At 41.4% G+C, this 15450-nt stretch overlaps 1 protein-coding gene across 2 annotated transcripts in view; it reads right to left on the reverse strand.

Moving 5' to 3' along the window:
- Positions 1–15450, reverse strand: part of XRCC5 (X-ray repair cross complementing 5) — a 74837-nt gene that overhangs the window by 38869 nt on the left and 20518 nt on the right. For both annotated transcript variants that reach the window (XM_084643649.1, XM_084643650.1), the window contains exons 9-13: positions 12205–12317; positions 8699–8761; positions 7539–7676; positions 4487–4577; positions 2649–2782 (exon numbers count right to left, since the gene is read on the reverse strand). In XM_084643649.1, the coding sequence (XP_084499775.1) occupies positions 2649–2782; positions 4487–4577; positions 7539–7676; positions 8699–8761; positions 12205–12317 (539 nt within the window). The remainder of the gene's footprint in view (positions 1–2648; positions 2783–4486; positions 4578–7538; positions 7677–8698; positions 8762–12204; positions 12318–15450) is intronic.

Raw genomic sequence — 15450 nt, forward strand, 5'->3', positions numbered from 1 at the left:
TTCACAGCATATTGTAAAGGTTTTCTTGGCAACCCATACGAGCAATAGGTACAACTCTTTTTTTTAAAAAAAATATAAGTTTAGTTTTTGGAGTGCAGCTAGGCAGCAAATTCAAAAATAAGAGCAATTTTGCTGCACTTTACATGGCTGCATAGTCAGATGACACTCAGGATTCTACCTAGAAACTGTGCTAAAATAGACCTATACTAACGAAATGGCAGGAACTAGGAGATAAGTAGAAAGGAACTAGTAGATTATGGCTTACTATTTAGACTGTAAGCTTTCTGAGGCAGGTACTGTATTTTATTTTGTTAGTACATCACCTAGCACTCTGGGTATGTTTACACAGCAACAAGACACCCGCAGCTGGTCTGTGCTAGATGACTCAGTTCACGGGCTTGGGGCTGCAGGGCTGTTTCATTGATATGTAGACTTCCGGGCTCGGGCTGGAATCCAGGCTCTAGGACTCTGTGGGATGGGAGGGTCCCAGAGCCCAGGCTCCAGCCTGAGCCCAGAAGTCTACACAGCAATGAAACAGCCCCAAAGCCTGAGCCCTGCGAGCCTGAGTCAGCTGGCATTGGCTAACCCTGGGTTTTTCTTTTCTGTGTAGACGTACCCAATGAGGTCCCAATCCTGACTGGGACCTCTGGCCACTAGCGTAAATAATAAAATGAATGCCCCACCAATAGCAGCCTCTCCTAGGGAGTCCTATTTTCCCTCTATCTTCCTCTAAAACCAAAATGTTTACAGTTACACAGTGACCCTCCAGCAGCACTCTCAAATCAGTCATTGGGATAATGCCATTATTCTGATTTAGTTGGTGCTGGTCCTGCTTTGAGCAGGGGATTGGACTAGATGATCTCCTGAGGTCTCATCCAACCCTAATATTCTATGATTCTATATTCTGGAAGTCAATGACACACAAAGCAAAGATATCTCCAAAACATGACTGTCCACTGAAGCAAGAGTTTAAAATGTTATCTGTAAAAAGCAGAGAAAATTCCATCAAAACATTGTTCCATTTATTAATAAAACCATGGTTGTTTTTTTTCTACCTCTCAACTCTGCAAACTCCCACTGGGCCTTGCCTCATGCTGGGGTCTTTCCATCTCAAATATCATCACGAAGTATCAAAGCTTCTGCTAGCCAAATCTTGCAATCGGTTGCATTCTGTACAATCAATCTGTAGGCAGAACTTGAATAGAATGCTGGGTTCTGCATGGGTCATTGAGGGTAGGATTTCAAGACAGTCAAGTTACACTTGTGTCACTGAAGACAAAATTTGGCCCACAGAACCTTCTATTTCTGGTGACAATGCAGTAAAAAGAACAAACGCAGGATGACTCGCAGAACCCAGGCTGAATTTGCAGACACGTAGGAAAAACATTTTTTAACTTGTAAAATGCGCAAATTTCATCTGGAATCATTGAGACACAGTAACGATGGACCCCACAATGCCATTTTAGTCACTTTTCAGAGCAGAAACCCACATTCAACAAGATTCTATCCATGGCCCTGTGTATACCATGATTATGCAGCTGCATAAATTGTATCATAATTGCCCATCTTTTTGAATTTGTCACATCTTTTTTTAAAATGAACCCTTACATTCTGGGGCATAATTAAGTCTCTTGCCTTCATGGTTGCAAAGAAAACCTTCAGATGTGAAACAAATGTAAATCAAAACGCAGACAGTTTGAAACAATAGCTCTGAATCAAGTGTGAACTGCTCCATTTATCTCTAAAATGTGTTCACTCTGAAGCCCAATGAGGATACTTTAAGTGTCAACACTTAACTGTTTCACAGCTGATCATTTTAGCAGAAACATCAAGCTAACACACTCATCTATAACTGCTGGATGCAGCAGCAAATGGTGCAGGTGGATGTTTTAAAAGTTTGCTGGGGTAGACAATGAAGAATTAAGGCCCTCCCAAGATTTAAAGTCAATCTCTGCCCCTGCCTAAAAGAAGGGGGAGTGGGGCATCCCCTCTTTAACTGCCTCCTCCTTGCCAAAACACAAAACAAACTTGCCTTCCTGAGGGACAAAGGCCCCAACTATTACCCAGTTTGTTAGAACTTCCAGTTTCCCAGCAATAATTTCTATCATGCAGTTATGCATTGTCAGTATAAAAATCTGATACTAAACAAATTTTATGTTGGCCATACACTTTCAGTTTGTTGCCAAGTAAAATAAATAAATAACAAGGGATACTGCACTGATTATGTTGCACTGGACCAGGCAAGTAGAAGGGCAGTGAAGGACAGCGTTTGTGTGGGCAATTCTGCATAAGTTGGTCTACAGTGGCAAACAGAACATGGGTTCTGTCCCTAGAAAGAAGATATAGCTGTTTCTCAAGCACATACCTTACTTGTAAACGGCCCAACATATCCTGACTGGCCTCGGTTTCCTTAGATAAGGCTTTGTTTAGACTGCCTGTTCAAACCCTTATGATGCAGGGAGCTAGAAATATTCAGTCTGAAATTGATGCCAGTGGCAAGGCACAAGCTAGTAGCCACTCAGGATCTAGGGATTAATTAATTTAAATTACACCTGTCACAATCCAAGTCTTTTCATACAACTCTGAGAAAGAGAAGGAGGGGTGTGTAGAAACAGGAAAAGTTTTAACCTGCAGGTTTATCATCTCACCTGATACAACCTCTGAAACTGAGGGTTTGGGATTTTGCTGGGTTTAAATATGTCTTCGGTTGTCTCCCCATCATCATCTTCATAAGCCAAACTCATAGAATCAATCAGAGAATCAACTGCAGATAACTGATCCTCTAAACCAACAAATATAAATATGCACAAAAAAGATTAAATACACTTGCAGAAGGATCTGCTTGTAATAATTCACCCACAAAGATTCACTTCAGAATATGAGATTTTAACAAAGGCATCAAATGCCCAAGAATTCACTATGCTTTATATTCCCTGGGGATACAGACAGGCTGATAATGAACACGCATAATCAACACAATAATGAAAACCCTGCATTGTTTAAGGACTACAATATGAAGTTATAGAGCCTTTCAGTTTTGTGAAGATCTCAGGTTACTGCTGCCTTTCTGCTTCCATTTTTCTTCTTTTCCAAGATGTTTTTATTTGCAACAGAAGGTTTATAGGCCACTTGAAAAATGAAGAGAACAGTTGGTTTGGAGAACTAAATAGAGTAATGCAACTTTTAAAAGTTACGAATGTAAATTAACTCAGTTCACAATAGTCAATTATTGCCTTGGTAAGATGGGTTGTTGAATTTCTGCTTTCAAACTGCCTGTTACAGGCAGAAAATGGAAAGCGAATCAGGAATCGCATAGTATCCTTCATGTCCTGACTGTCAGATTCTTGTTCCTTTTCAGAGTGGGCCTTACAACAAATTAGAACATCCAGAGCACAGTCTGGATTACACATTACCCCAGTAATCCATCCTACTCCAGACTCTTGGGACAGTGAAGCAAACACTGTGGGGTTTCACCTTGGCCTCCTGTCTGAATTCCAGCACCTGTGTGTGCCTGCTTCTTCAGCACTAATGCCTGCACACAAATTTAAACACCGGCTTTGCACTTGTAGATTACATCATAGGATGCATATGAAGGTGGCTGTTAGATAGCCTATCTCAGGGGTGGCCAACCTGAGCCTGAGAAGGAGCCAGAATTTACCAATGAACATTGCCGAAGAGCCACATTAATATGCCAGCAGCCTCCCAACCGCTACCCCCTTCAGCCCCCAGCGCCTCCCGCCCACTGGCAGCCCTGCCAATCAGCGCCTCCCCCTACCTCCCCATGCCTCCCACCTGCCACGATCAGCTGTTTTACAGTGTGCAGGAGGCTCTGGTAGGGTAAGGGGAGGAATGAGGGCATGGCAGGCTTGGGGGAAAGGGCAGGGGCCTTGGGGGAAGGGGTGGAGTGGTGGCAGGACCTGGGGCAGAGCAGGGGGTTGAGCAGTGAGCACCCCACAGCACATTGGAAAGTTAGCATCTGTAACTCCAGCCTCGGAGTCAGTATCTATGCAAGGAGCCGCATATTAACCTCTGAAGAGCTGCATGCGGCTCCGAAGCCACAGGTTGGCCACCCCGGCCTATCTGAAGGAGCTGCTGGTTCTCAGTCCAGTTCCTAAAGTACAGAGGTCTACAGTGTGAACTCCATCACAAAGAAACCCTTTGCTGACAGTCTCAAAAGAGAGGCCAAAGACTGACTGGGTCATAGAGGATTAACCAGTTCTCCCTAAAATCATAAAGGTTCAGATGACAGCCTGTGATCATTTAACCTGAGCCAGACTTTAGCCTGTAGTATAGTGTTGAAAGGCTGTGTACAATCATTAGAGCCACTCAGTCTCCAACTAACCAGACAAAGTTCTGATGAGCTGACCAAAATGACTTTTTCCAAACCAGATTATGTTTTCAAGGGAAAGTCAAACATTCCATGTATTTTAGAGTGACTTAAAGTTATGGTATTAGACTGCAGCCAATCAGTAAGGACCTAACTCACCTGTAGGAGCATACTTTTTATTGTTTTTCAAAGAGGAAAACATGTATTGTCGTAAGTCCTCCATGTAGGGTAACTGCACATATATCAGACACTAAGGGGGGAAAAACAAAAGAGAAGAAAGTGAACTTGAAGTGAAAATTCAAAGTTAGTCCCAGAAGTAAGGCCAGCAGAAGTATAAGGAAATCAGAAATCTAGAAACTGTACAAAGTGAAATAGTCTGATTTACTAAAAACTGTGGTACAATACAAATGTTAAGTACAATATTTAACATAATTATTACTTTCACCAATATGAGGATGATTAAAAAAATTGGGTCAGTAATGCTCTAGCCATTTATGAGACCTATTGGCTCATCTGGTCCATCATCCTGCTAGTTTAGGATTGTTGCCTACAACTCTGTCCAGACCAGCTTTAAATATGCCATGCAATGGAGCTTTCATCACTGCCCGTGAGAGACTGCTCTGTAGCTGACTCCATCTTACCATCAGAAAAAGCTGTTTTTGACTTTCCCTGCCTAAATTTTGTTTATTCACATACCTCCTCCAGCTCATGGCACCCGAAATAATTCTTTTCCATCCTTGATGTTTATACCCTTTAAAAATACAAAGACTTATGTCCACCCCCACCGTAGTCACTGCTTAGCCAACCTATACATATTTAGCTCTCTGAACAGTCTCTCACAAGTAAGATCACTGGAGACATATGCTGCAGAAATTCTGCAATACTGTACAGCTTTTAGGGGCTCACTGGGGATTTTTTTGTATTTCAATGTGTGGGTGCGGGTGTGTGTAATGTAAAGCATTCATTTTTTTTTTAAAAACTACACTTCTAGCCCTTCTGGTTTCAAAGGAAACCTTCCCAAATGCAATGTGAAACAATCCGGCACTATCTTCCAGAGTCTATAGACTAACTCAAACAATATCTCTGAGAGGCATGAAATAAAGAAAATGTAGAATTATAGAAACGTAGGGCTGGGAGGGACCTTGAGAAGTCATAGAATCATAGGACTGGAAGGGACCTCAAAAGGTCATCTAGTCCAGTCCCCTGCACTCATGGCAGGACTAAGTATTATCTAGACCAGTGGTGGGCAACCTGCGGCCTACCAGGGTAATCCACTGGTGGGCCGCGAGACAGGTTGTTTACATTTGCACAGTGGCCTGCAGCTCCCAGTGGCCGCGGTTCGCCATTCCCAGCCAATGGGAGCTACAGGAAGTAGTGCGGGCTGGCGTGCCGAAGGTTGCCGACCACGGAACTAGACAGTGGGGAGTCTTGAGTTCACCCATTCCAGTCATAAAGCTTGGGCACGCCATAAGCTTGGAGCTAGTAAAACACCACTAATCAAAAGTGATGGCCAGTGCCGTTGTCTCAGACCTTCTCCATAACTTGAAGACCAGAACTGAGAAGATGACTAGACAGAAGGGTCAGAAAGAGGTCTTTCTAAATGTCTCACAAAGCCCTGCCACTCTACCGCTATCATTCCCATATATTAAAGAAGAAATAAACAAGGCCCTCATGGCCATTAGAAGTGCTAACGCTGCTGGAAAGGCCCATATTTACCAAAAATTCCTTAAGAATTTGGAACCAAACGGACAACCAAGGTTCACAGACCTAGTCCCTGCATTACATTCAAGATAAAGATCCCAAAAAGCTGATTTAAGGTTGTAGTCATTACCCTCCTCAAACATGGGAAACCAACAAATGATGCCACCAGCCATCATCCAAAGGCACGCCTCTCCACAATTTGCAAGTTAATGGAGAGGGTCTTACTGGTCCATCTCACTCCATCTTTGAGGCCACCCTGCCAAAGGAACAGGCTGGTTTCAGATCAGGATGGAGTTGCTACAACCAGGATCTTGCCATTACTAGTCACACTGAAGCTGGCTTCCAGTGGAATCTAAAAACCGGAACAGTGGGGATAGATTTATCGACCACCTACGACACGCAAGTCTTCAAGTCCAGCCCCCATTCAATTCAATGGGATGTCAAATAAAAAACTTAATGACAACAACATTAAATGTCAACTATTTCACTGCTGATTACTTTAGCACAAACTTCCCACTCATGTGCTTTATTCAGTGCAGCAAGATATGTCTGAAAACCCTTTTGACAGCTATTAGATCCACATTCTGCATTAACATGCATCCTATAGCGCTACATGGAGTATAAATCAGTGAACAATCTGACCACAACTTTTAAAGTTGCAAATACTGAATTTTTTTCTTGTCCCCTCCCTTCTTGATTGCTTTGCTATGAAAAGAAAATCAAATGTCTGACTGGAGATCTAGAGCATGGGTTTTCAACCAGGGGCTGCGAACAAGTTCTAGCAGGTTCATGGCCACCTCCCTTTCTTTATAGCTAGGATGGCAATGAGGTCCTGAAACATTTTTCAGTTATAAGAGGTTCATGGTATGGAAAAGGTTGAGAACCAATGATATGGGGGAATTCAAAGATCTGAGGGGAAGACAGATGTCAGAGAGGTGAGGGGGACATTTTTAAAAATAAAATAGGGTAAAATAAAAGTCATTATTATTAAAACTATACAATAAAGACACACATTTAAACATACCGTTTTGTTCTACCATGTGCACTTGCAGTGAGCTCACTCTAAAGAATATCCCAAACCCTGCAAATCTCCCCCCAAATTTCACAGATTCTGGGGCGGGGGGGGGATATAGCAAAAGTTAACAACATTTCTAGCAGAGCTCTACTGGTTCTAGTCTCAATTATTTCTTCCAGCATCTAAATGATTTTAACTAGCTGCTCAGAATTCCCAATTTCTTAGTATTTTCTTGGTATTTAGATGCCCAGAAATGACTGCAATAGTCCAGATATGGTCTCATCACAGATTTATAGTAAAACGAGATTATCTCCTTGCTCTGTGTCTTGATATCTCTGTGTCCAACCCAAAATTACGCTGGCCTCTTTTCCTGCCTTATCATACTGCAAACTCATATGTAATTTGCTGTGTTGTGAAACTTCATAAATTAATGTTTGCAAACAATGGATTTAGAGACTCTCTGAAGAAAGGCATTATATAAGGTCAAAATGTTACCTCATATGCATCCTTGATACATGGAAAGGCTACGCCAACCTGAGGATTAGATCTTCTGTCATAAGCGTAACGCACTATGGCCACCACATCCAACTCATCCAAAGCATGAATCAGGGCAGAAAGAGCAACTGCTGCAGCCTGTCAAGAAAGAGCTGCAAGTTCATACAAGCCCTCGTTAAAAGCTATTCAGACCAACTTTCACACTGAATCCAAAAGCACTGGCGAGGACGTCTCCACTTTTAGTCAGCCGCTTGACTTAAACACCACCTTTTTACCTCCAAAAGACACAGCAATAGGCACAGTTCAAATCTGGTCATGACAGTGGATATATTAAAAAGTAGGGACTATCTTTAGATCCTGTTCATATCACCATTTCAAAACAAACATGGAAAGGGTTCTAAGTGAAACTGCAGGATAGAAAGGAAAGAAGAAATGGTACTTTCAGGGCTTTGTTTTTGAAGTTTCTATTTTCTTGAATGTTGAGAGTAGACCCAGATTTCATTTTAAATGTGAGAGAGACTGAGTGCAGGGACATTACATAGTCACCAGTGAACAAAAGGTTAAACCTCAAGTCAGGTTCCCTGTCCCCTTGCACAGATGTTCAGAGGGAGGACTATAAAATGGCTGCTAGGAAGTAATAAGGCTTGCTTGAACCCCAAGTTGGAGAGTTTGGGCTCCTTTTCTGGTTATAGTAATTTATTTTCCTTTTTCCTCATACTCATTAGCCCTTGAAGGGAAAGAAACCTTGCTGACTGCCTCTGTATTTTTTTCTGCTGAGGTTTTACATCAGCTTGCAACATTTCAAACTTTGAAAAAAATACAAACCACACTTTGCATTCCCCATGAGACAGTCTGAGATACAATGATCCACATAAAATCAGGCCACCATTTACAAACACTTGTAACCTTCCCAGGTATAATTAAACAACAGTGAAACTTACAAATTTCTCATTTCTGATTGGACACATGATATTCATTTTTGGCTCAATTCAGCTCCCACTGACCTCTATGAGAGCTGGATCTGGACCTTTGTAAGTTGCATAGTGAAGAATGTATTTGTTTTAGTAACACCAAAGGACCCCTACACCATCATTACTGCCAGACTCATTACCATTAATTCACAGTGAGCCCCCACTCAACTTAAAATTAATTTATCTTACCTCATCATCTTTTGCTGCAAAGACCTTCAGAACCTGGTTGCCCATGTAGTGATGCCTCTGGATCTATAAATTAAAGTTTCTAAAATTATTAGTTTTGATCTAAAACAAATGTCATTTTTAATTGTACCAACTAATTAATTCTACACTAGAACAAACAAACATAATACCCACATGTAAGGACAGAGCATTTAATTACTATGTACGGTAGATATAAAACTTATACGTTGCTCTGTTTCCATTTACCACACAACGTGGAACACTACTCATATTTTGCAGTATTCATCAGAGAACTGCCATTCTATCAAATGATGTTTGGAAGGTGCTGCACTAGCCTTATTAGTCTGTATGGAGAGTGGCAGTGGTTGCCAAAGGGAAAATTACATTTCACTGGGACAGATACGATTCAGCATCCACATTTTGCTTTTACAACCTGGCAAAATTCTCAGTCTGAGATCAGACTTGAACTAACAAATTCCAGGATATGTGGTAGCCATTGGTAGGTATGAATGGGCAATAAAGAAATGAAATACTGGGCTCATGGAACATTTGTCTTGGGGTGAACAGTTCTACATGTTATTTAATACTATTTAGAAAGTTACAGATAAGATTAAAGCATGCTTGGTACTGTTTCTCTTCAGTATGTTAAAAACCTTTGAACATGTGGATAATAAGGCTCCTGGATGTAGATTTGGAGGCAGATGTTCAGCAGCTGTAAACTGTCGTAACCCCATTTAAGTCAATGACAATTTATGCCAGATGAGGATCTGACCTTCAGAAATCAGCACCATTCCTGAAGTTCTTGAAGTCAACCTGTTGTACCTACTATTATTCCTTCCTATTTGTCTTTAGGAGCTGAAATACTATGGTGTCGAGCATCACATATACCTAGATATATATGTCGCTGCATTTTCTTTGGTTTGCCAACTAACATCTCCTTTCTGTATTTTAAAGTCTTCTATGATTTCTTGATTTACATGGTATTGCTTATAAATTAAAAATCAAAGTTTAAAAAACAGTAATAAGAAGATGCCTTATGATCTTCTTTCCTGAGGGATGCGAATGACTGAAAAAGCTGCTTCGGTACATTGAGAAAATGATATAAGGTGGGTTTATTCCCTCTTTAATCCTGTATTTGGAACTGCTCCAGTTTCTCTGGTTAATATGCTGCATGCAGTATGCTGCACTGGAAAAGGAGGGGAGGAGCAGATCCAATGGCTGAGGAGGAGGAGCCACCTGTCTCAAGGCAGGGAAGTTCATGGCCATTGCACCCAGGTAGGCGGCAGAGTAGGGTGGTGGAAGCCAGGGACTCCTTTCTGAGAGGGCGGAAGCACCCATCCGCCACTGTGACACGATGTCCCAGGAGGTGTGCTGCCTGCTGGAGCCCACATCTAAGACGTTACAGAAAGGTTACTGAGGCTCAGCTATCCCTCTGACCACTACTCCCACACTGCTCATTCATGTGGGCACCAAATAATTCTGTCAGGTCTGACCATGAGAAGATCAGCAGTGACTACAGGGCTCTCAGAGTGAAGGTGAAGGAGTCAGGGGTGCAGGCTGTGTTCTTGTACATCCTCCTGGCTGAGGGTAAGGGCCCAGGCAGGAATATGTGTATTCTGGAAATGAATGCATGGCTGCGTGAACAGTGTTGACGGGAAGGCTTTGGCTTTCTTGATCATAGCATGCTGTTCTGGGAAGGAAGACTGCTGGGAAGAGATGGGACCCATCTGACCAAGAAGAGGAAAAGCATCTTTACACAACAACTCATCAACTTAACAAGGAGGGCTTTAAACTAGGTTCTAAAGGGGCAAATCAGGAGGAGATGGTAGATGAGGCCTTTCTAGAACAAATAAGGGACTTTAGCTACTCAGAATCTTGAACTGGACTCAGAACAGGATAAGTAACTAATGTAATTCTGTGAAGAGCTAGCGCAGTGTATTCCCACTGGTCTGTTTTAGTAGAAAGGCAGCTTTCTAAAGTAGAAGCTTTACTTTCTGGGTGCCCACATGATCAGACCGTGTTATAATAATCCAGTCTGGAGGTGATTAAGGGATGGGCTGTTGTAACTAGATTCTCACATGAAAGGAAATGGCACAAACTCCTGTCTAGTCAAAGATGTTTTGGGCCACTGCTGTTATAAAAGAGTTCACGGACACATCTAGCAAGATTGAGGCTGAGCACCTGTGGACAATAGAGGGATGGTTGCAGCGTCTGACAGCTTTCTATGTATTGCCCTCTGCCGACCAGCATCACCTCTGTTTTTCATGGTGATGGCTAATGATCTTTCTGCTTTTCATCCAGGTCCCTATTTTGTCAAGGCACTGTATCATCTGGGAGACTTGACAAGACAGAGAAGTAGATTTGGGAGCATTCAGCATTCTGCTAGCACTGAGGCTCAGTATCTTATGATCCCCCCAACGACTTCACCATGGATAGTGAATAAAAGAAGCAACCTGACTGAGCCCTGTGGGACTCCAGGAGGATGCGTAGATGCCCATAACCACTATCAGGGATTTCCTGGAAAGGGAAGAGTAGTGCCAGCTTAAAATTTACTGCTTTCATGTGTATGCGTATGTGTATATTCCATTTTTAGAACATGAGGCAAGATATCTCGTTGTCCAGGACTTCCCAAATGATTAAATCCTGCTTTCCTAGCTGATTGTCGAAGTTGTAGATAGCAGGAAGGCAAAGTGTTTGGTTTCTTACTGAGATAGGGAATGTCTCATTTTAAGCCTTGTAAGGCTCCCAGATGCCATGGTGATGAATGGCCAAATGAATGCTTCCAATAAAAAGAGTTAGAATATATCCACAAACACTCTTTAATGTCTCTCTATAGTGTATGTATCTACTTTTAAAAGATATATAATAATCTTCCAACACTTACTGCTTCTGAGCCCTAATTTTGTGAACCAATCACTACATTTAATTTTTTGTTACTTTAATGAAAACAAGAGGAAAACCACAGCTCATAACTTAATCCTAAAAGAGTTAGAATTAAGACACTTAGCTTCCAAGAGTTCTCAAACATTGGTGAGCTTCTATTGGTAGTACAGTGAAATAAACACACAGACTTGGACAAAGCAAGAGGATTTTGTGCAGAAAACTATCCAGGGACTGGGGAAGGAGGAATCCACTTCCTTGCCACTGGCAGAGGGTGGGGCAATTCTGAAGCTTCTTCTTCAACCACTACTTCAGCTCCTGAGCTAAAGTAGGGATTGCAATACATCCGCCACCCCTACGTGAGGATTTGTGACCACTGGCTCTGTTAATTATGAGCCAGAGGCCACAATGATGAACCTTGCTCAAATGCCCCCTTTATAGTGACCTATGTGGAGTCCAGATACACTGGACACAGCAAATGTGAACTGTCCCTGCACACCTAATAACAGCCACCCACACAACATGCACCTGTTCACTGGAGCATAATACAGCATCATTGTCCCCTGGTAACTCTGACCTGTATTCAACAGTTATCCAGTAATTGAGTGGGAAGAAGTTCAATACTGCACCTGAGATGATCTGCTGAATCCTAGTACAGAAAAACACTTTGCTTCGGTTTTGTATTTCATTTGCTCCTCATCTACTTTGGAGAAAGGAACTATATCGCTCCCATAGCAGAACCCTGGAGAAGAAGAGATGAGCATCTGCTAAGCATAAGGGCCTATATTTCTTACACAGAAATTAGCACTCTGAATATTTTAACAATGCATGCATGCCCCACAGCTATACCCCATATGATTAATTTTGTAATTTATATCAAATTACTTTCTCTTGTTAACAAAATAATCACACACTCCATAGACACAATTTGCAAATCACAAAAAAACAGTTACACTTCTTGTGCATCATTTTACATAATGTACCTACTTTTGCAGATATCAGGAAAGAAAAAAATATTTACTTATCACACTACCCAACACCTTATACTCACAAAACAATACTCAGTGAAAAGAGCATGAGCACTCCTTGCAAATAAAAATAGCAAAAACATAACACAAATCAGCAGGGGACTCAAAGAAAGGAATCCACAAAAAATTCAGAGACCAAGTGCCATTAAAATGGATATTAAAGAACTACTGATGCCTCATGGAAAAGCAAAAACCTTTCTATAAAGAGACTAGTTGATCTAGTGTTTATTTCTGTATTTGGCTTCCTTTGCTTGTTATTACTAGGGATATTTGCATGAAATCAGGATCTTTGTTTCCTAGGAGCATATCACCTGGTTCTTGCTGCTTATTCCCCAATCTGAAGTTACAATATTCTGCTTGCAATACCACAATTAGCTTCTGTTTAGCTGATGATGCTGTCAGAGCCTGAGGATGATGTCTTCAGGTGGGGAATAAACACCAGAAGCAATGAACATCCCAAAATGAAGAACTTGTTTCCATGTACACTTCCTTAGGAATTTGAAAAGAAAATGAAAAAGCAAAACTCAAAAAACATGCTCAATGTGCAGAATACTCTGTAAACAGAATGTTCTTCAACAATATCTATGAAACATCAGGAGCTCTTTAACTGCAGTTGAACGTCAGGCCATTGGGTGAAGACATCTTTGGTCTCTTTAGTTTACTTTGATATTGGAATCAAAAGTAAATTGTATCTATTTACTACTGCTTTTCTCTGAAGAAAGTATCTGACAGGCATTCACAGATCAGGACTTCAGCAGAAGGTCAGGAATGCTCAAAGATTTCTAGAATGTTCTGACTCTGCTTGAGGAAGCAGGCAGCAGCTTTGGTGTGAGGAAGGATCAAGAGTGTTTCAATATATTGTAACATATCGTAGCCTTGTTACCAAAATTTTAAACTTCTAGCCTCTTTTTTAAAATATGCTGTAGCTCAACCACAACATGTGGGTGTGGTGCAGGAATCACTCTCTAAAATCCCATTGTTATGATGGAGGTCAGATTAGATTATCATAATGGTCAGTTCTGGCCTTAAAGTCTATTAATCAAATCCCAAAATATAAAAACTATCCAGAGGTGAGTTAGTTTAGATCCAAGGACAGTGCCATCTTAGAGAACTACTACTAACAGGCAAATAAATGTACCCCCCGCTCTACTAAGTCTACATGGATAGATCCATATTTAAGACCCAATCCTGCTCTCACTGAAGACATGGCAATTACAAACTCATCTGAAACATTTAAGCATACCGAAGGAAATAGAAAGTGTCCCCAAATTAACTGGAGTAATGACAATAATTTAGCAGGAAAAGATGCTGTGGAATTCGAAGAGAACCCTACCTAAAATCTACCCTATAAGCGGATTTTTTTTAAGTTTGAAATTATGAAATATGCACAGAACACTAAAGTAACATTACTTACTAGCTTTTTTCCTAACTACATCATCTCTGCTTAGAGAGACACAGTCAACTTAAAATCACACAGATGTATGAACATTTTTAACCTACCACACCGGACCCTCGCTAGAACATGGGATTTGGGATCCATGCCAAGTACCGCGTTATAGCAGGGACTGCGTTAAAATGAAATTACTGTACACAGTAAATGTCACATCCATAAAGTATAGAAAATCTTAGAAAATAAACTCCTACTTGACGGAAACAATAAACGAGGAGAAAAGTGTTGCTTTATGAGAGATTTAAAGTCAACATTACAATAAACTAGTCTAGTTTTTCTTTAAAAAGTCAGTGAGTTGCTTTTGCTTCTTGCTGCTGTGCTGCTTCCACTTTGCAAACTGCAAAAGGCTACGTAGCTGCATGATTTTTATAGGCTCAACATCTTGTGCCTAAAACCATCTCAAAGCAGTCTCTAAGCCAGCTACGGTCGCAGTTGATGTTGGAACGACGTCCACTTCATCTTCCTCTTCTTCTTCCATGACGAAAGCCAATTCTTCAGCTTCTGGAATGTTGTTTGGTCGTACGGCCTGAAGAATTTGGTCATCCGTTAGACTTTCAGCAACGGGACAAAATTCTTCTGCTTCATCGTCACCTCTTATCCAGGACACGATATTCTGTGGCAGAACAGTTACCCCGAGCCCGGACAGTTGCTGGCACAGCTCCTGCATCCACTCCATGTCTGTTCTTCCAACTTCCTCCTCTGTAAATCCCTCAAAGTTGAATTCCTTGTCAGACTGTCATCTGCTTTCTTCATTTTCTTCCAGGAGCGGGTGGCCAAACGACTCTCTCAGTCCCACCATCCAACAGCGGTTTATCGTTTCAGTCCGTAATAAATTCCAGGAATTGCCACCAATGTAAAAGAATTCTTTTATAGTCAACTTCTTCAGAAAATCGGTGACAGACAACTTGCTTTCTATCATTTGTCGTACCAAGTTCTGTCGATAGGGCTGCTTAAAAATGGCGATAACACCTTGATCAAGCGGCTGGATTTTGGAAGTCGTGTTTTCAGGTAAGTATTCAACCCTTTTTTACCGTCACCGGTTCTGAGTCTTTTGGCCGGAGGATGCACTGGACGGTTGTCTAGCAAAAGAATGGCCTTTTCGTCTAAGCGTTTTGCCCGCAAATGCTTTCGCACAGAAGGGACAAATTCAGTGAAGAACCATTGTTCAAAAATCTCTCTGGTCATCCAGGAATTTTTGGAGTTCTTGTATGAAAACAGCACGCAATTCACATTTACGTGATGAAAGCACTGACGCATGAGAGACTTTCCAATGCACAATGGTTTTAATTTATGCTTGCCTGTTGCATTCACACAAAACAATGAAGTAAGGCAATCTTTTGCCTGCTTATATCCTTCTTTCTTACGTTCATCTGTTCTGATAGCCAGGGTTTTATCGG

This window comes from Lepidochelys olivacea, assembly GCF_965140295.1.
Source record: "Lepidochelys olivacea isolate rLepOli2 genome assembly, chromosome: 11".
Lineage (NCBI taxonomy): Eukaryota > Metazoa > Chordata > Testudines > Cheloniidae > Lepidochelys > Lepidochelys olivacea.